The following is a 21,961-nucleotide window of genomic DNA, read 5'->3' as shown; positions in this document are numbered from 1 at the left end:
TTTAAAAAAGAAACTGCTGAATTTCAGGTGCAACGGTGCAACCAATGAATATGTTTAGTTGCACTTGACCTAATCTAATTTGATGTTGGGAATCTATTTAAAGTACTTTCAACAAAAGTTTAGTTATACTATGTCTATATCGTAAAATACTACATAATGACAGCAAGATTCCTGCAAGATTCCAATGGGCTCAAAAACAACACCAAAACACAAATTAAAACAATAAATAAAAATTCCGCACTCTGACAGTACGACAGCCAAAACAACATTTTTCAGTGGCGCTGCTGTCGCCACGCCATTGTCGCTGCATGTGTCAGTCATATTGTGCTGCTGTGCTTTGGTACAACAGAAATACCCTGGAGGATGTGTCCCACTCAGCTGTTTTGCCAGACGACTGGATTTTTGGCACAGAGAGAGACAGAGAGAGTGAGAGAGAGAGAGGATGGCCTCCATTGTTGTCTGCTTGCTGGAATGATCGTGCACCTGCATGTTGCTGATGGTGTGATTTGCTGTACGTGTGTGTGTGTGTGTGTATGTGTGTGTGTGTGTGTGTGTGTGTGTGTGTGTGTGTGTGTGAGTAAGTGTGTGTCAGTGGTGGACTATAACAAAGTACCTTATACAGCTTTATGGCAGCCAGTATTCCCTACAACCCACAGTTCTATTATAATCTGAAACAAAAATAAAGTTAGCCATGTGTCTGTGTGTGTTGCTGTGTGGGTGGTGGCTCAGAGCAGTTGTCTTCTAAGTCTAGCCATTGATTGTTTGCGCACATCTATTGACTCAATGAGTTTAATTGGCTTGTGTCTATCCAGATATACGGAGCTGACTTGTGTGTGTGTTTACAACCTGCGCCTGACTCTATGTCCATGTTCTAGTGCAACATTCACACCCTGCCCATTCATCTGTTATTAGGTAGCAGCTGCCGGTCTAAACGGTGGGTGTGACATCGTTGGTGTCGTTGCGTTATTGGCCATTGTTATTCAGCAGTAGCTCTCTGATACAAATTATGATCATCAGTCCAAGTTGAGCCTGGAGCACTCTGGCTAACTGCCTGGGTTTGACTGTTGAACCCTGAGGTGTAGTCTAGCAACTCCCTCAGCACCAAGCCTGCAGGGCATTGTGTGTGTGTGTGAGTGTGTGTGTGCATGTGTGAGCAAGAAAGGGACGGGTTTGTGTACAAGTTTGCTGGCCACCCTTCTTTATTGCCTGATCATTGAGAATGGGGTAAAAAATGTCATACGTGCACAAATTATTATATATGTGAATCCACTTCACAGATATTGCCACACTATACATATTACACAGATGTTTGTACAATTGTGCACACATGTCATGTGCATTTGAGTGTGTGTGTGTGTGTCTCTGTACAAACCTGTTTATCTTCAAATGCTCATGTATGCTTTGTTTTATTGCCATATATGTGTCTGTTCACCTCCCTTGTGGCTATACTTGCATGCTGCTCCACACCAACAGGGTTATTTAATGTGAATTTTTTTTCGGGACAGCTGAATGTCAGCAGATCCATTATCCTTTATCTGAACTCCTCGGAGCAGAAAGAGAGAAAAGCGAGAGAGAGAGATGATGAGGAGGGGTTCAGTGGATGGATGGATGGATGAATGGATGGATGGACGTCAGTGTCCTATGACACACTCCTGTTAACTGTCGCTTTCTGTCCTTCATGAATTATTCACACCCAGTCTCTTTGCATGTCATAGCTGCTATCTTCTCTCTCTCACAGATACTAATGGTAGGACGATAATCGACCTTTATCAATACACTGATATAAGTATTGCACTATTTATACATTTAAATCTAGATCTTCTCATTTCTCTTCATAATACAGGCAATATATATGTATAATTTACATTGTTGTTATGGTCATATTTTTTGCCCTTTTAGATCGTACAGTGTAAAAACACACTCTATTAAGTCCACAGCAGATCTAATTACTCCAGAGCCTGTTATGTCTCAAAGGTATGTGTGTGTTGTGTGTGTGACCACAGTCCAGTTGGAGTGGAAAGATGTGCATAGGGTTTGACCTGTCATATTGAAATGCTTCAGACAGTTCCTATTCCCTGATGTTCAGACAGACAGCCCAAATCCTTTTTTTTTTATTTTGGCATTTCCAGGTCCCCTCCCCTCCCCCTCTTGGATGGCCACCCCAAGATTTTCAGTGGCCCATTCTGGCCCTCCACAAAAAAATTCTTGGGGCGCGAGGGGAAGATGACGGATCTATATTTCTCATGCTTTGGTGTTGAAGCAATGTCACCAGCATGCGTAGTGACTGACGCCATCGTTGTTACAACAGCAACCCATGCAGATAGGGTGGTGATATCTGGACACAAAAATCTGTTCTGATGATGTACAAATTACGACAAAAGTACACTCAGTCACGCGGACGATGGCTGCGTGTGAATATACCACATGGATATGAGTCATTTTGCAACATGGAGAAGTTAAAGTAAAAGGAAGGAAATGTAGAAGACATTAGTCATTACTGTTAATAGTGTTTTTTAACACCACTTACTGTATATTGCCCCTGAAAGGTCACACCTTTCTTGTGTCAAAGTGTTGCAAAATCTATTTCAAAATGCTGAAATTTGCCAATACAGGAGATCAGATGTCGGCATACCCTCCCTGTTTATCTGATAAGTCACACGGGAATCTGGTGTAGTTGTTAAAGGCAGGGGAATGAAGGTGATGGTAAAGCGGACTGGATCTCCCATCACAGATATGCAGCACACAATATCATTCTGCTATCAGGGGAAAACGCTTTGGCTTGTTTGTATTCCAGTACCATTAAACGCCCATACATGTTCTACTGAAACAGCCACTGAAGTACTTCTAAGAAAAGTAACCTCCTGCATCCCTCGAGTGTTAGTTCTGCCCTTCAGATATCCAGATGGCTGCTACATTACATACAGAGACCATACATCCATTACATTTAGATACACTTGATCACAGAAAATATATATGCTGATGTCAGATAAGGATGACAGCAGTAAAACTGTCACTAGACAAACTTTTTCCTTTTTTATGACCTTGAAACAACTAAGCTGTAGTCATGTCCTTTCCTGTATTTTTATTTCTGTTTCATTTTCCATTTATTTATTTTTCTCTATATAATAAGACGAGTTTTGAATCAAACATGCCATGAGTGTTACCCTTATCTGTAGCAACAGCTGTATTGGTGGGGCTAATGTTGTGGACCAGGATGCTGAGGGAGGGAGCCAGTGATGAATGATCTATCCAGGGAGAGAGGGAGATAGAAAGAGATGGGCTGTCGGCCAACTAGGTTAGAGGTTTTATTGTTAATGTCTGCTTGGTCGCATGGAGACTACCTCGGATAAACACACAGACCTGAGAGCATGCACGCCCCTGGTCAAACACAATCTAGACAGCCTGACGCTTACTGAAATATGTATCATGCCTTGTATGTTCACTGCAAACAGGACAGTGTTTGAAGACAAATTTGCAAAACAGAGAGAGGCGTGACAAGGTGTAAAACTTTAGAGTCTCAGGAAGAGATATGAAATCCACAATGAACTTTATTGATCAGCGGGATCTAAAGCAATAAGACAGCAAAATCGTGGATGTAAAGCTACTACAGCATCTCTCAGGTTGAGAAAATAACAGTGAAAGATGTGACAGGAGAGCGAACTGAATATTGACAGCTTCTGGAGGATGATTTTGTTAACTCCTGATGAGCTCTGACATGCCAGGCCTCCCAGCAGCCCCTGGCACTCCTGTTCTCACCTCCATACATGAGCGAGCTCATCAAACTCCCCCCTGCACCTTTTTACACATTTTATTGTGGCACCTTTTTTTCCGATTAAACATGCAAACACTGATAGACAGGGATCCATGCCAAAACACCCCAAGATCACACACACACACACACATAGGCCCACACGTTCTTTCACTGTCAGTGAAGCTTAGCTTTTACTTTTTCTGCAAGAACCATTGGCAGCAAGGATGGAAAGACAGGAGAAGCTCCAGAGAGAAGGAGAAAGAGAGAGGGAGGGAAGAATGGGGCTCTCCATCATGCTGTCACTAAGGTGCAGCTTTAGCAAGGAATAAAGAGTGTTTTTAAAAGGTGCTGCGAGGTGCAGCGAAGATGAGTCGGATAAATGACTTCTCTTTTTCATTCAAAGAGCCTGGTAAAGCCCACAGGGTCACTGCCTGTGTGTGTGTGTTTGTGGAGACAGAGAGAGAGAGAAACTGTGCAAGTATGAGAGAGTAGTTGTGGAGGCGTTCGAGCACACATGCAAGACCCAGACTTTAGCCATGGCCGGCTGACGTTTTTGTTACCCGTGACACTATAACATATTATGTTTTTTCTGGCTGTTGCCCTTCTCCCTTCACCACTGAGTGGGAAAAGTAATGTAGTTCAGAGGGGGCATGTAAGGAGGAACAATGGCTCAAAAATATTGAATGAAGAGTGAAAGGGAGCTCGGGTCTTAATGACAATAGGCCAGAGCTGGGGGTGAGGACTGATGATGTGAGGGGGGTTAGTCCAGATTGATGATACATCTCTACTGGTTAAATATTATCAGGCTTCTTTTTTCATGTACCAACCCCCCATCCTGTCCCGGTATCACACAGAGAATGGTAAGATGTGGCCGGCTAATGATCTGCCCATCTGAGCCATTCACTTTTTGTATTAGCCCATTTACTTACTATTGAGACACTCCCCCTCTCTCCGGGTTCACAACACAGATGGTTTGGGTAGCCATAGTGACTGCTGAGCTTTATTTACATCAGTCCAAAGCCCTTCTGTGAAGTTTTGTCACAGATGGAGTGCTGAATTGTCCCAACAAACAAGCAAAATGTGGACCATTTAAAGTATTTTATATTTTTAAGCTTTCTGAAATAAAGGCGAGATGACATAAGGAGGAAAAAGTACTTTCTTTGAAATGTATTTCCTGTAAAATTGAAATTGGAAAGAGCTTAAGGGAGCACTGTAGTTTTAGGGAAGAAATTTTAATCAGAAGAGAAAAATCTTTTATGTCTAAACAAACTAAATAAACTCTCTTTATTTTCATGATTGAATAAACTGAATAAGCAAACTGACCTTAAAGGACAACACAATTTCATATTGTTTTACTTTGTTTATATTTGGCGGACCCTGCCATGTTTCTAGCTTTAAGTGTTCTGAGAACAGCTTGTTTATTCAGTTATGGAAAAGATCAATATTTCTAAGTTTGAATTTCTTCTCCAAAACTACAAAGTGCCCCTTTAAGGCTACCTCCTCTTTGACAGCTCTACTTGCCAATACAGATCTGTTTGCTTAAGAGTCGTGTCATTGAGATTGCCAAGATATGTGTAAGATTGTTAAGCAACAGCACGCAACAGTTGCTCCGTGTTGAGAGATGGGATGCAGGTTTTGGCATATGATAAGTCATGTGATGCTGGTCATGATTTGAGTAGTTCCCTATTTTTTGCCGGTGTTTGTTTTTGCATTAAATACCAAGCCAGGGCCTGAGGGCAAAGAGTTTGACATTGATATGAATTTTCACAGCAGCTCTCTGAGTTTGTTATCTGGGACTGACAAAGGACGAGCCTCTTTGCTGAAGCCTGTGGCTAAGCCGAGCAAACCCTCAGAAAACAACCACAGAGAAACAGAATCTGTGCTCCGATATGGCGCTTTTCACTGTCAGGGTTATCCACGACTCACAGATGAAGTTGACCTGTGCACACCTCTGGGACTTGTGGGTAAAAAGGGCTGCCTCTCATCCAATTATCTTCTCTCTTTCATACACATAAATATATATACATGCACAAACACACACACATACTAGAGCTGGTGGTCAATAATAGAGAGGGTGAAGGCAGAGAGAGGGGAGTAGCTGCTCCATCTACATTCCCTGCGCCCCCTTCTTTTGAAATGCTGATGACACCTCCTCCCTCACCCTCATCGCTCTGCTCCCTTCTCTTTTAATGTGGCAGAGTCATCCATTCCATTAACCCTCTTCCCGCTCCCCTCCCCAGGTTAAAATGAGGCAGATCCCCCACCACCGGCCTCCCCCCACCTCCCTATAAAAGGCAGGGGTAACAGGGGCCACAGTGGTGACGATGGCAGGGGCATTTGTCATGCTCTGAGCCGCGGCAGTCTGTTGCTCTCCCGTGGGCCTTTGTTGTCCCCCCAGCTCCCAACTTGCTGGCTAAGCAGGGGATTTCACATGTTTCATTAACATCTGAACCAGCTCGGCACTTTTGTACATTTCACATTGCTTGGCGGGAGCGTGCGCGAAGGCACACCTGCACACGCTCAAAATCATAAAAAAGTGGGATGCAGCAAGCACATGTGCGCAGGAGAGAGCAGTCAGGGCAGAATTAGACAGTCGTATCACCCACACACATGCACACACAACCATTTCGATGAGTGTTGACTGCACATTCAGCCTGCAGTTATCCAACCTCTGCGCGGTTCGTGGCACACATTCACTCTTTGTACAAAGCACAACAACAAGTGTGCCCTGCCCGGCGCCGGCGTCAGGGGCACCACTCAAGTGGAGGTCACTCGCCGAGGCGTTATAATGCTTTTGGGCTGGGCACAACAACACTAAGGGCAATCCACTTAAAGCGAACCCCCCCTCCCACCTCCTCTCATATCCCCTCCAGGCCACCCCGTGTATCACACTTCTGAATGGAAAACGGGATATCGGCCCTCTGCAGCACTTCAAAACCTGGAAAGAGAGAAGGCAGAAGAGGGGTGAGGGGGCGGGGGCGGGTGGGGGTTTCATGTGAGTGATACAGAGCTGCTTTTTTAAACACGGTGCCTCGACAGCCAGACAGCAGCGCCTAAGATCTCTGTTAGCAGGAGATGAAACGTCTCGAATCAGGCGACATAGGCAAAATCAAAGCTTGAAAGAGTGTTTTGATGAGGGGATGACTTTTTTGATTTTCCCCACTCCCACATTTTCTCACTTCATCTGTCTTTTTTGTGAACACCGAGTGAAGGCCCACAAGGGCAAGTCTGCGGTCAAGAACCTAGATGCAGGAAATGTAGAAATGAATGGCATCATACATAGATAAACAGGATGTAGCTTGAGTTGTAATTGCATTAGTGATGCCAATTTTGGTGTGAGTTTTGGCAGAGCAGAGATGTGGACCGAGGTCCTAGTTCTGCCAGCCTCTTCCTGCTCTCCTCTTCACTACTGCTCCCTGCTTTTTCCTCTATCCCTCTGTGCGATCTCATCGTACTATTTACCAGTATGTCGCAGATTATTTAGTTGGGTCGATTTTTTATTGAGGCAGCTGGATTCACAAGATTGTGTGATCTCGCAAATACATCATGCCCAGCTTCAAGGTATGCATCCTTAGTAAGAATTAATGGAAGCTACAGGCAAGGTTTAGATGTGACGTCCAGCGAGAAGCAACCATTCTTTTGAAAACAACAATGGTGGCTCCTCAAGAGGTTCGTGCAGATGCTGCTAGCACCAGTTATATCCGAACTGGAAAGTATATTTCAATGAAAGAAGAACAAAGAACTGCACTGAAGGCTTTTCTTAATACAAAAAAAAATTGCTCACTCCTCTCTCGACTGGTTCCGATAGGAGTGTCATTTACCAACAGTATTGTTTCCTTTGCACTTCCTTGTTACTCAAATACTGGAAATAGCTGTCTACATGTTGGTTAAACTCACGCGATAAAATGTAAAACAAACAATACAAACCAGTTCTCAACGAGGAACATTAACAACTGCAGTTGTTAGAAGGACTAAATCAAACCCACTTCTTTGTACCGAGAGATGTCAGAAGCCCACTGATCTTTACTCTCCCTGACCTTTTTTTCAGTCTCTTCTCTCATCCTCCTACTTGTGTCTGGGTTTCATTCTGTCCCTCTTGTCTTTCTTAATAGAATTAGCGGTGTGTCCATCCGTATGTACTAAACATCTCCCTGTTTCTGACAGCTAATGGGGGCCATTCCAAGTCCAGGATGACTGATATTGAGATATCCTTCCTCCAGGGTAACATCCATAGCAATTTTCCCTTGATTTGCTGAGTGATGGACTCGGTGCAAAGGAACATAGACCTAATGATCATTGCGGAGATGGGCGCTCTAACTCAAGGCCGCAGAGTGTGGACGATTACAAGCTATACAATAAGCTCTGCCTCCTCCTCCCCCTTCCCTCCCTCGCTTTCTCTCCCTCTGCTGAGGTATTTCCAGAATGCCGCCGGCCGTGATGGATTTATGAGTAGGCCATACTTTGGTAAACACCGATGGTGGGCAGCTTTGTCCTCCCCCCTGTGATATAGTGAAGGTCCCCATAAAAAATGGGAAAACCAGGTTACGGCCACCATAGAGCTGGGCAAAACAATAAAAGGCTTTATGGGCAGATATAGCCCTGTACCATAAATGCTGGAATCTGCTGTCAGAGGGACATTAAAGGGATAATGACGGGGGGGTAGCTTTCACAAAATCCCTGCAGCCACTAAGAGGGTCTGTTAAGACAAGACACACACACACACACACACACACACACACTGAGTATAGCAAAGGACAGATGTGGAAATCTATACAACAATTTGACTTTGGGTCAGGTTTTGTGTGTGTGTGTGTGTGTGTGTGTGTGTGTGTGTGTGTGTGTGTGTGTGTGTGTGTATCCAGTAGATTGACAGAAAGGAGGTGGAAGCGGTGCAGTGTTCATCGATAACTGCAGCTTGTTCTCACATCGAAGGGTCGGGCCCTCATTACACATTGGCTCGCTGTCGGAGAGCACAGCTGTTGGGTTTGGCTGGTGCTGCCTGTACGGGCTACACAAAACCAGCTGTGCAAACAAACACACGCATACACCCACACTGAAACCATAATGGCGGTAAGGGGAACGGAGTGGTAACAGACAGGTCGGTTGAGTTTCAGGTAGAAGCAAAGATACACCGAGCGCATGCTGACACACACCCACGGGAGATGTGATCCAGGTTGGAGAGTGGCAGCAGGAAGGAAGGTGGCTGCTGGGACCATGCCAGTGATACGAGTGGGGGTGGAGGGGATTATGGTGCCGATGATCACAGTTGTGGGATAATGCTGCTGACTTGCAGGCGGCATGTTTTTGCCCTACAGCGTGACAGAGACCTGGACATCTCCTTGGGGGAGGAATGGCAAAGGTAGCACTTTTTACTGCTTCCTAACAGCCCTGATTGGGCTTAAAAAAGAAGGAGAGTGGGGGCAGTAAAAATAGTTTGACACCCTCAAGGTCCAGTCAGCAATCTCCTCTCCGCCTTCACCCATAAAACTCTTTGAATTCCCTCCTAAAATCCTTCTCCCCCACTCTCTCCCGCATCTCTCCGCTGGACTCTCAGTTCCAGCCTTGCCCCGAATCAAGGACGCTATGTTTACCGCTTGTGGTATCCCTCTATTATTTGCACTTACATAACCGTCTATTTCGGCGAAGCCTTTACCCGACCGAACGGAGCTTTAATCAGGCCTCGCCATCGGTTTTCTTGGACTTCGTGCAACAATACTTTGAAGCCCGAGCCACGCAACCGAGGTTCCCCTCTCGGTGTAAAGCTAGGGGAATTAGACTCAATCTCATTCTGTCTGGCATCGCTTCCCGCCTGAGTACTTTTCCATGTTCTTAGAAGTGTGGCGCTTATCGATGCTGGCTCAGGAACAGCCACCTGGACGAGTGAATTAACGTGGGTGGGACCTCATGTGACTCTCTCTTCCTTTTTACTTTACACAGTCATGAAGACGCAATGGAGACAACTGATCACTCTCACTCCTGATACACTCGTGGCACCAGTTCTCAAGCACTTAGGCTCATAATGTGCATGCATGTGTGTGTGTTTGTTAAGGACAAGTCACTCTCATGTAGACTGGACACAACCTGGCACCAAACCAGCACTTATTGATGTAATGTAATGAATCTAATCCACTAACTAACCTCTCCTCGGAGCACTTCCTGCTCCCTCCTGTGAGTATAAAAATACCACATTTATTTCATTTTAGGCACCTGGACATATTCAGCTCTTTTAAACAAAGATTAAGTGACTCTTTTGTTTAAAAATAAATATTGGAAAGCTGTGGGGATTATTTTTCTATGTCTGTAATCTTCCCTGCCCCTCTATAATAAGCAACGATCAACAATCTGTTATCTCCTAGCTTGTTCTTGCTATCACAGGGTATTACCCGAGGATGAATGCTCTCCCCTCGGAGAAGAAAACAGAGCCTGGATGGAAAATTAGCATTTTCTGACAGCCATTACTCATAGGGCTAATCCTGTCAAGGAATGTGTGGCTGCGCTATCAGTGCAGGCGAGGGGTCGCCGTGGCCCAGGCCTGCACACTGGGCTCTTATCAGGCAGGGTAAACACACTGGGGCCTGCATTAAATAAGTGTCACAGTCAGTGGGGGCGGAGCAGGCCAAGCCCCCCTGCCAGGCTCCATGCAGATAATCCCTCTCAAAAACTGTGTTGGTCAGACCCAGCTGTGGCCTGGTGGCTCAGGTGTAGGGAAAGTGGGGGAGGAGAGGTATTGTTCAGGCGCTGGTGTAGATTACAATACAAGTCACACTGTGTTTTTCAGCCACATTGTGATGCTAAAACAGTATGAAAATGATTAAGATTGCATGTTCTCGGGTCGTTGAGAGGGCATGGGTGAGTTTTCAGCTGCTAAATTTCTCGGGGCACCGGTGCGACCAATGACAATTTTTAAGCGCACCTGACAAATTTTTGGGCTCTTGTGCTCTTACTCTGGCAGAGGTCAAATGAGTCCAGTATTCTGGCGCTTTTTCTACCTTTGGGCATGTGCAGGCAACTTGAGCCAGCAGCTGCACTATAGATGACAGGACAGTCACAGGTCAAAGCTTTTGAAAAGCTCAGTTTCCCTGTCAACACTACAACACGAGACTGGTGATGTGTTTGTGAAAAGTTTGGCTGCCTTTGTGGGAGCGTGACCTCGCCTGTCAGTCTACTCTTTCAGTGTTAGCATCACCTGAATATGAAAAGGAGATGGGCCTTTGCAGTTGTGCTATGTTGCTGGCATGGACTCAAGCCTCGTGCATGACACAGCTGCATGTTCAGCATAACAAGTTGCAACAATGTTGCATGGAATGTTGCACAGTAAAGGTGGAGTGACATTTCATCAGAGGTGGTGCAACCCTGGAGCACAACTACTTCCTGGACGTCCCAGCTGTGACTCCGCTGCGAGAAAAGAGAAGTATCAGTCACCATGACTGGGTGACTTTACCACTTTTGTTGCTCGATGCGCACTGGGTGAAGTGAGGCGCCTCTCTGGGCAGAACTCGAGGAAAAGTGTAATGGTGTAACACTCAGCGTACAAGGTGGGAAACCTTGAATAATGTGGGATGAGAGCGAGCCCGAGTCAGCCAGTGGGTCACCAGGAGGTGAGGCTGCCTACTTCCCTGGGTTCAGGGAAAGTTCAGCCGCATAGCATTAGGCAAATTAGGGAGACAGGGTTGGGGGAGAAAAAAAAATCGGAGGGTAGGGACTGATGAGAGCATGGGGGAAAGGGTCAAATTAGTTGGAAGGAGGAGCCCAAAATAAAAAAGAGTGAGAACATTGAGGGGAACTTCCAGGAAAAGAAGGAGAGATAGAGTCTGGTGCAGCACTCATTATGTCCATGAACTCCGTGTAAAGATATGACAGACTCATTATAGAGCTTATATAACTTAATCATGTCCTCAAATACGTTCCTGTTTAAAGTCCCCGCACCTACATTTGAGTGAGTGCGGCTGCCTCCCCCCTCTCCCCCCTCACAGTCCCATGCAGGGCCCGGGTTTCGACAGAGGGAGATCCACGGTGACGTCCCTGAAGGGGTTAAACGGAGGAGGAGCAAGCCATGAAAAGAGACTGATGAGGGCTGGGAGAGGAAGAAAAAAAAAAAAGGAAAAAAAAAATCCTAGTGGAGGTGGAGCCAAAGCCCTCAGCTGCTGTGCCTTGTCACATTTTTGCAGAACATGATAGCCGCACGATTTGGTGTGGGAATGATTTAGGCTTCTCTCCACCTGCAAATACAAAACAAGGCGCCGCGGCGTGTTTCATGCGAAGCCGGACATCTGAGAGGCTGAGAGCGGGGGTCCGGCCGAGGAGAGCCGCCGGTTGTTGTGGCGCACGGAGGGAGACCGGTTCATTCACGGGGCTGACAGGAGTCCACCCACGGCGGGGCGCAGACGGGACAAGCGGCCGTAACCCAGAGGACGAACTGCAACTAGACGGAATCTCCTCTCTCGTATCTGCGCCTTCATCCCACTGATCATCCAGGAGACCCGCGTCCTCTCCTCTTGGATTTTACCCCCTTCTTCTTCTCTTCATGGTGTGGATACAGCCTCAAATGTTGCTCTCTGTTTGAGCAAGCAGGCCGAGCGGACCGATCACATTCTGCCGAAGTTGCTCGGCTTTATTTATTATTATTATTTTTATATAAATATATTATTTTTTTAGTGCATATTCCGAGCCGTGTTCTCGCGTCGGACACCATGCAGACTGTGCTTTTAAATTATGTTTTCAAACTGAGCGCAGCCGATTAGGGGCTCCAGAGACACGCCGATCCACTCCTTGTTCGGTTTGGGGGGGTTTTCGATCAATACCAGCTGAATAAGAAAGATGCCAAATGTTCAGATGTCCCCGCCGTGTTTGGATTTGTCACTTTTCCCTCGATTTTGATGCAGTTTTCCCCCCTCCGTTTGGCCCCCTTCGGTTTCTACCTCTGCTGGTGGCGAGCTGAAAACCACAAGGCTCGTGTGTTCCTGTGTGCGCCACGATAGTTCGTTTATTTTTTTGTTTTTTTCCCCCCTAGATATAACAATAATAATAATACCAATAATAATAGTAATCCCCCTGCTGCTATCGCCCTGCACCGTATGATGTATGAGAGCGTGGACGTCGTGGGACTGAATCCCAGCCCGAACCCGTTTTTAATGATGGATTACTACAACCAGAGCAGAGGATGCTTGATCCCAGAGAAAGGACTGGTGCCCGGGGCGCCTCATCCCTACAGCACGTCCATCAGAAACCAGCACTGGAACGGCTCCAATCACTGTAGGTGCCCTTTTTTTCCTGCCTCCTGAACTTCATTTCACTAATTGGGGGGGGGGAGTTAAAGCCTCTGTGATCATGTGTGCGCGTGTGTTATCATAATCTACATACAGGCAGCGTGTTTTTTCCATTTGTGCCACATATCGATCAGAATGATTATTATTCCCGCGCTGCCAGCCTGTTCTATCTCAATTATTTAACGCCCCTAATATGTGCCAAACATCGCTGCATGTTAACGCCATCACCGAGCTTCATAACTGCATTATATATACTTGACCCACTTTCAGCTCCCTGTTTCCTGCCTCTCTATGCGCCCAGGCTCTGGCTCCCTTTTTTTTTCTGAGAGAAACCTCTGCGAGACTGCGGTGCTGCCACTGATCCCAGGCCACGTTATCCCGAAGCTTTTGTCGTTTCCTGAAATATGCACTTGATACAAACAAGGTTTCGCGAGCCATGCCAACGTTAATCAGATCAAACTGTCCTGCCAGTGTTATCCCCCCTCGGTTCCTCTGGTAATCTGGATAGCTGCACCCACAGGCCACATTGAAGCGCGGCCTCAACCGGACACTATTAAATGTTCCAATCAGGCCTCCCGCTAATTAAATGTATTTTAAAGCAGTGATTTATCTTTAGAAGGTAGCCCAGAGGTCAGCAGTTACACCACAGTGTGTGCTCTGAGTTTATACAGCCTAATGTTTTAAATCCCGCTTCTCTTAATGTCTTAACATTTCCTGTCACAGCACATGTGTTTGAGCGAATATTTTAAAATGCAATCAAATGTATGTTTTCAGTGCCAAAGAGAGCTGGTGACAGGCTTCCTGCCACGTCTAAAAATAGCATGTCAGTGTCTGATGGTGCTTGTAAAGGTGCACTGTGTAGTTTTGGGGAAGAAATTCTAATCAGAAGAGAAATTTCTTTTGACTGTTTTTTTATTTTTTATGCCTAAACAAACTAAATAAACTCTCTTGATCTTAATCTGATCTCAAATTACACTATTTCACAACGTTTACCTTTGTTTATATTTGGCAGACCCTGCCACCTTTCTAGCTTCAGACAGTGTTCTGGGTGCCTTATTTTCCTCTGAGCACAGCTTGTTCATTCAGTTATGGAAAATATCAATATTTCTCAGTTTGTATTATTATATTATTAATATCGTAAATATCAAAATTCTGAATTTGAATTTCTTCTCCAAAGCGACATGGCGTCGCTTTAAAATCTCAGTCAGACTTTTTTTAGTTTGTGATTCAGCCCGTGCATGTGTGTGAGTGTGAGTGTGTTGAGTAACTGCCGCCAGTCATGGGAGATTTCAGTTTATTGATAGGGTATCTGCGGCAATAAGAGAGAGTTTTATTGCAACAACAAAGTATCACAGAGGCCCTTCCCATTCTTCACCTCAAAGGAGCTGCACTGCACAAAGCTCGAGCAGGCCCCTTTAGAACAGATAGCTCTGTTGTCTTTCACAGCTGAAGGAGTGTAAAAAGCAGGAATCTCCACAGGCCCTTAAGGGCCAATTTCCTCCTCGTCTCAAGACTATAGAAACACACGACAAAGGGAAATTTAAACAGGAATTTCGGGTGTTTGGCAGCGGCAACAAAAGCACTCAAAAAACGGTCCTGTTTGTGCTGTATTCTCCCTCTCCTCTGTCTCCCTCGTTTTGCGCTGCTTGTTTTTCCAAGTCAGATGAGATTAGAAATTCCTCTTGACTGGAGGACGAGTCTCATACATTTTTCAAAGCAGATACCCAGCGAGCTTGATAGTATTTATCGAACTGGGCCAGTAAACAGCTCTAGTGGCAGCATTGATTCAAACCATGTGAGCTCGTCTGAGGGGGGCTGTGGGGGTTTGGCCCAGGAAAAGACCTCTGATCCCTTGCTCGACTCCACATTGTATTGCTCAACGGAGGAGTCGCGGGGGGAGTGTGTGTGTGTGGGTGGGGGGTAGCATAGCTGCTCTTTGCCTTACTGCTTGAATGTAATAAAAAATTTAGTGCACAACCGGGGAGCGGTGGCAGTGGTGGTGGTGGTGGTGGGGGGTTTAGAGTAGTGAGGCACAACATCCGTTAGTGTCATCACGTGGCTCGGAGGCTTATTGGATCATTGGGGTAGAAAACAAAACAGAGCAAGAATTCTTTTTTTTTCTTTTAACCTCCCTTTCTTGAGCAGGAATCCAAACCAGTCAGGCTCAAAAGCACGAGACCGTCCCAAAAACATCAGCCAGCTTCATCTTTTTCTGGACTCTTTATAAATACAAACTTCACAGACAGTAGTTTTGTGGTATGTTATCCTCTGCACGTGGGCTCAGAAACAGATTGCTGGTGGAGCTAACATTTTTTCTTACCCCCTCTGTGCTTTTCCTTTTCGGTCCTCTGTTTTTTCAACCTCTCCACATTGGATCTAACTATTCATTACAGGCTTTAAAGACGAGCTCTCTGGCTCGAAGAGTGCACTCAATGACATCTTGGCTGAAGTAAACGGCCTCCTGGACCCATTAAGTGGCCGGGCACAAATCCAGATCATATGGAGGCTTCATCCCTGATGTTATTGTTCTTTAAAGATGCTGCCACTTCGGTTGTTTGACTCTTTCCATCCAGCTGCTGTCAGCGCAGGTTAGCCCAGTCACAGGCAGTGACAGCAAGCCGCTTATAATCTGGTTATATTCAGAGCAGCAATGCTGAATCTTTATGGTGAAAAGGCTCTGGCCTTTGCAGATTAAATGCACTTTTTTCACCGAGTGCCTGTCAGAATCCTTACGGCAATTATGGGCTCATGCATGAAAGAATGTGCGTGGCCCTGTTCACATGACTGTCACACACTTAAAAAAATGGGGGTATGAAGGAAAGAGGGATTGCACGGGGGGGCTCAAATGCTCAGCAGCCCATAGGCTTCTTGCTCTTTGTTTTTTTTTCTCATGCTGTCCACAGACCGAAAGAAAGCAGTCACCAGGGATTTCCATAGAGAGAAGGACGAGCTTTAGCTAGTTTGTCTTCAGAAGGCAAGTCCTGCCAAGTGGGCTATTGGACACGAACGCTGCTGTGTGTCTGAGGGGCGAGTGACTGGCAGCTTAATCTGACTCATGTGGTATTTAAGTGCGGAAGTCCTTTTGCCTAGCAGGAGACGAGGCCCAAGAAAAACCAGATGGTATTTTATTGTCTTTTCGGCGCTACAGACTGTAAGAGCAGGAGCAATTTCGGGCAGTGATGAAGGGGGAGGTTAGAGAAAAAAGCAAGAAAGTTTGAGCTCCGCCGGTGAAGTGCAAACCCATGTGTTTTCTCTTTCCGAGGGGCTGCAGCATCAACAGCGTCCGTAATTGTTTGTGCTTGTTAGACAGCAACATGGAAAACTGTGGGTGATGTGTTTGGACTCAGTGCAGCCCAGCAGATTGGCGTTGGCCTTGTGAACGAACTGCGAATATCACATCCTCCTCCCCACATTTATTTATATATGCAGATTTTCTTTGGCAAGCGTGTGCTGAGAATTGGGAGAAACAAGAACAACAGAGCATAAACAGAGAGAGGCTCGTCCTGTCCCCGAGCAGAATTGGCCAGAGTACTGTCGGTTTCTGACATTGAAGGGAGGTCGCTGTCGTAATCAACTGGAGAAAAGTTCAGCTATGACGGCAGGACATAAAGTACTGCATTTATTTTCTTGAACAGTCCACTCAGGATTTGTTGGCATAGCTGATTACATCTTACTAGAATTATAGCATTTGATTTTGTTGACACAACGCAGTATTGCAAATCCCATCTCTCTCTTTATATTCCTGAACTGCTGCAGTGTTTGTCCCTGAGCCTTATAACACTGCCTGCATGCTCTTTAACGTCCGTACACCTGGGTGCTTTCATGGACAGGCTGATGAGCGAATGGGCCTTTCCTCCTGGGGGCTTTGTTGATCCCAAGCTGATGGGCCTGGCAGGATGGATGGACAGCATTGAGGCAAGGTCCCCCGCTCTTCCGGGGAAGGGAAGCGTCAGGCAGGCCCCTTATAGCGCCACGTCTGCCTAACCCCTTTCAGCCAATGGCGACAGTGATTTAGTAGCCTGAACGCCTCAGAGAGTGAGTGTGTGTGTGAGTGAGAGATCAGCACGTCCACAGGAACACGCCTGCTTTCACCTTCAGGTGAACATCAATAACACGTTTTGTCATCAAGGTATGTTTGTAATGGCACAGGGGTGAAGGGAGTTCAACAGCGCTGCCGCCGCTCTCCTGTGAAAGGCCGCGGGGCAGCATTTCACAACCTGCCATCACTCGCTCCCAAAACGCCACCTTGCCACCAACCTTCAAAGCTGTTGCTGCACTTTTCAATGCGGTTCATCGTGACTAGAGATGCGCTCAGGATGGGATGTTCACCAGGAGCGACAGAGATTTTTGTTTGATAGTGCCCATTTGTTGTTTAAAGGGGCACTATGTAGTTTTGCCAAATAAATTAATTCATTTTTTCCATAAGTGAATAAACAAGCTGTTCTAGGAGGAAAATAAGGTCTCCAGAACACTGTTTGAAGCTAGAAAGGTGGCAGGGTCCGCCAAATATAAAAAAAAGTATGTGTTATCCTATAAGGTGAGTTTGTTTATTCAGTTTATGCAGTCATGAAAACAAAGAGTTTGTTTATTTAGTTTGCTTAGGCATAAACAAATCTGTCAATGAAGATGTTTTTCTGCTGAAAATGTCTTCGCCAAAACTACGTAGTGCACCTTTTAACTTGTGTTGAGTGGGTGTGGTCTGTCCCCTTGAACATTGGCAGAGCAACTGGCTTTTGGAAACAAATAATGATATAGCTGACTGGCAACTTTCAGTTCCTCCTGAGGGGGATGGGGTGGCATGATCCAGCATCATTCCATATCTAACATGTCAGAAATTCAGCATGTTTTTTGTCTGGGCCGTCTTTTTGTGAACACACGGACGTACGCTCAGACCCACCGATGGGCCCCAGCTTGTTTGTAGAGAGAATTAGCCCGAGGCATCAGTCAGAGTGTACTGTACACCAGTTTGGTTTGACGCTAAATCCCCAAACAAGGGTTGGTGTACACTGCAAAGCCCCCTTTGATGAGCAAAGCAGGGCGCACAAAAGATCCAGGCAGTGTCATTGATTCATCAGGGCTTAAAGAAGGCAGCTGATTGCAGACATTGTGACATGGGGCCGTAATCTCGCTATCATTAATTACAGTCTCTGCGGTGTCTGTCCTTTTATACACACACACACACACACACACACACACACACACACACATATACAGGGGATGAGAGGGAGATCGAAACAGTTCAGGTTAAAGGGGGGTTCTACCCTCTAAAATATTCATAGCTTCTTCATTTAAATCAATTCGGCTCTACGGGGGCAGTCGAGCGTCAACTGTCAGAAATTGAGCTGGGCCTGTTGTAATCACTTCTTTACTTATCTCTACAGATGGCTTGTTCGCAATGGGCTCTGCATGGCTAGCTCACCAGCACATTGAGAGAGCTCTCTCTCTCTCTCCTTTCCCATCTCTACGCCCCATCTCCATGTTTCATCCCCACCCTCTCATAATGGAACACACATAAATTCATCTGGGTATTGAACCAGGGACATTCATCACCCCAGAATTCATCTGCGAGGCATTTTCATTCCCAAAGTGTCTCCTTTCTCTCCCCCACTTTATCTCTCTCTCCCTTCTCTGTTTCCCATCTCCATGGTTGCATTCTCCGCATGGCAAGCCTGAGCTGGGCAGTCAGTGTCGCGATTAATCTTTAATGCTCGCCTGCCCTAATTTTTCCTCATATTTTACAAGATTTCCTGCCCTCCAACCCCCCTTTTGCCAGCATCCTGCTATATATAGAGTGATTACATGGAATGTTGCCTTGTTTCGTCAGTCGCGGACGACCACTGGCTGCCTCTGCCTCACACACTCTCTCAGGCCACTCGCTGCAGGGCTGCTTCCACCGACACACTCACCCCCCAGTTTCCCTTTGGGGATCTGTGGTAACATCACATGGATGACAACTCTGTACACCTCAAGTGCTTCACACAAACACACCGCAGTGGAATGCCCTCCTATTTAGAGAGCGGGACAGCCGAGGAAATAGGGTAGAGGTTAGTATGCTAAAAATACAAGAGCCTGGCACTTCTCCTGCTGTCTGGGCAAAAAATAGCGGCGTGTTGCTGCCGTCTCAGTCAGCGTTGTTAACTAAGGGGCAAGGGAGAGCAGCTCTGCCCCGGCTCGTGTTTGTGTTTGATGTGAGAAAGAAGACGGAGCTCTGAATCACTCGCTTTGTGCCCACAAAAAACAAAGTCCCCTCGGCTACAACTGTGCTTTTAATAAGTTCGGAGCAGATCCAGAGATAGAAGAGATGTCTCAGTGTTTCAGATGATCTCATCGCGGTTAATAACTGGAGTCCTTATTTGCCTGGTGTCAGTGTCTTTAACAGGCCCCCAGGGAGCACGCTGGGGAAGGTTGGAGGTAGACAAGCCCTTTCTGTATGTCTTGATTTATAGAAGCCTCTCTCTTAAGTAACTTTAGATATCCATATTGTGTATCTTCTCCTCTGTCATGTCGTTCTGGCCCAGCCCAACTCAGCTCAGCCTGTCTCAATATGGTCCCACTTAGCGACAGAGGAGCTAGGCCTGTCTGGACGCCACTCTCTTCTCTTTCCCACAGCCCCTCTGAATCATTTCATATTCATTACGTGTCTGGCTGGAGCCCGGCCTCTGACATTTGACTCTTAAAGGCCCACCTGGGACCGGGATGAAATAGACTGCCAACAGTGCGGCGGAGGTGGGAAGGAAGAGCGCAGCGCTGGATAGTGATGGATAGGACAACGTGTTCGACTGAAGGAGGCAGACAGGCTCAGGTTACAGGCAGTAACCCTGTTTGTGATGTGAGCATTGTGTGAACTGAGAGATGCCCTGTAGCCGAGCAGCTCCGAACACGTGGAGGTTAAGAGAGGTGAATGAGAAGAGGCTGAAACAACTGGATCCTGTTTGTCATGAATGGAGGCACTGTGTGTTAAAAGGGAGGTGCTGTGATATCACGCAGACCCTTTATTTCAGAGAGATGTATAACCTTTGCTGCGACCTGTTGTGTCTTATCTGGGCCATTGTTAGTGAGAGAGATAGTTGCTTGGCAGATATCACAATAATTAAGTGGTCATGTCAGATGTCGAGGAGCACTCATTGTTCAGCAGAGAATAAATATGTCACAACCCTCTTTGATGCCAGTACACTCACTGAGAGCCCTGATAGGGTTAAGTTGTCGGTCTGTTGGTGTTTCTGAATGCTTCGAACCGGAGACAGTACAGTGGGAAAGAGACTGAGATAAAACCCTCAGGATGACATGGGCCGTCCTCTTTTGGATGAAACCAGACACATAAATGTCGCTGTCTATTCCCCATTCCAAGTCATCTTCTTTCAAAAGCCCTGCCGGCCCGGATGTTCCTTCAGATCAGGGAAGAGGAGTTGGCTGATAGGGAAATATGCAGCCATGCAGCACTTAGAGCGGAGAGGGCACATTCTGTTATTCCACGGGATTTTTAACAGTAACCTGAGGAAAGCTTTTTATAGAAGGCTAAAAAGATGACTGGAGCGTAGGAAAGAGAGAACGAAAAGAGGCGCTAGTTCGTCGGTTGCTCACGGATATGATGGAAAGGTCTGAATTATTAGTTGCGACCAAAGTCTAGCAGTCTTCAAGTCATTGTCTTAAAGGGGCACTATGTAGTTTTGGAGAAGAAATTCAAAGTCAGAATTTTAATATTTATAATGTAAATGAGGTAATAATACAAACTCAGAAGTATTTCATTTCCATAACTGAATAAACAAGCTGTTCTCAGAGGAAAATAAGGTCTCCAGAACACTGTTTGAAGCTAGAAAGGTGGCAGGGTCCGCCAAATATAAACAAAGTAAAACAGTATAAATTGTGTTGTCATTTAAGGTCAGTTTGTTTATTCAATTTATTCAGTCATGAAAACAAAGAGAGTTTGTTTATTTAGTTTGTTAGGCATAAGAAATCAGTTACAGAAGATCTTCCTTTTCTTCCCCAAAACTACATAGTGCACCTTTTAAATCTTTACCATTTGCACACACCTTTGATAGCACAGTGATCAAAGAGGAAGCCTCCTCTGTGCCTTGTTGAGATAAAATCAGAAGTCCTCTGACAGGGAGGTTTTCCCCCCCCCGCTCCAGCCGGGGGAGCTGACTAATGGAAAAGGTGACAACAGTTTGAACCAGAGTTGTCAAGTCGCACAGTGTGGCGCCCTGTAGTAACTGGTGACCAGCCCCCTTTCTTTGCTTGTAGCGGTGTTGTTCTGTGCCACCGCCACGACGTGACACCCGGCTTTTGCCCTCGCGCCATACGTGGGAAACCTTTTGCACAGTGCTGCTGCCACTGTGGCGCTTCCACAATAGAGCTGGATTATTGTGTCTGGGCTGTCAGCACCTCTCAGCTGAAAGAAAACGAGAGGGAGGGAAGGGGAGAGAGAAAGAGAGAGCGAGAGAGAGAGATCTCAGGCAATGGGAAAGGAAGGGGGGGGCACCGGGAGGGCTGGCATTTTCAAACAATAATCTCTGTGGAGCCTTTCAGGGGGTTTAATGTCATTTTTGGCCTCTGGATTTTTGCCCTTTTCTCCTTTTGAACAAAAAGCGGCGGAGAGTGAATGGGGAGGGGAAGGAATGAGGAAATAAGTGAAGGGAGACAACAGACAGACAGACAGAGAGGGATAGAGAGAGAGAGACTTGGCTGGGTGACTGATATTATTAGTGTTCTAGTGCAACTGATGGAGCCCTGGCCTGCATCCAGTGGCTGCCAACAGGCCAGCGTTGGCAAATTGAGTCTGGTACAGAATGACCTATATCCTCGTCCTATTTAGCACATTACAGCATTTGTCTTTATCTTGCCCATCTCTTCATCCGTTCCTTGCTCCTTTCATTCATTTATTTCATTTCAAGTGGCACGATGAGCCAAAAACCCAATGTATGATCTTAGTTCGAGGTAGGCCATC

At 46.1% G+C, this 21,961-nt stretch overlaps 1 protein-coding gene across 3 annotated transcripts in view; it reads left to right on the top strand.

Annotated features, from left to right (window-relative positions):
* raraa (retinoic acid receptor, alpha a) overlaps positions 1–21,961 on the top strand; it is a 151,759-nt gene that overhangs the window by 96,501 nt on the left and 33,297 nt on the right. Inside the window, exon 1 of one of the 3 annotated variants that reach the window (XM_073489361.1) lies at positions 11,918–13,003. The exons of 1 other annotated variant lie outside the window; for it this stretch is intronic. In XM_073489361.1, coding sequence (XP_073345462.1) covers positions 12,826–13,003 — 178 coding nt within the window. In that variant the 5' untranslated portion in view covers positions 11,918–12,825. Of the gene's footprint in view, positions 1–11,917; positions 13,004–21,961 lie in introns of those variants that run through there. One more of the 3 variants, XM_073489359.1, reaches the window with a different exon arrangement.

The sequence above is a fragment of the Pagrus major genome, chromosome 20 (genome assembly GCF_040436345.1).
Source record: "Pagrus major chromosome 20, Pma_NU_1.0".
NCBI classification, from domain to species: domain Eukaryota; kingdom Metazoa; phylum Chordata; class Actinopteri; order Spariformes; family Sparidae; genus Pagrus; species Pagrus major.
This window is presented reverse-complemented; position numbering and strand designations above follow the sequence as displayed.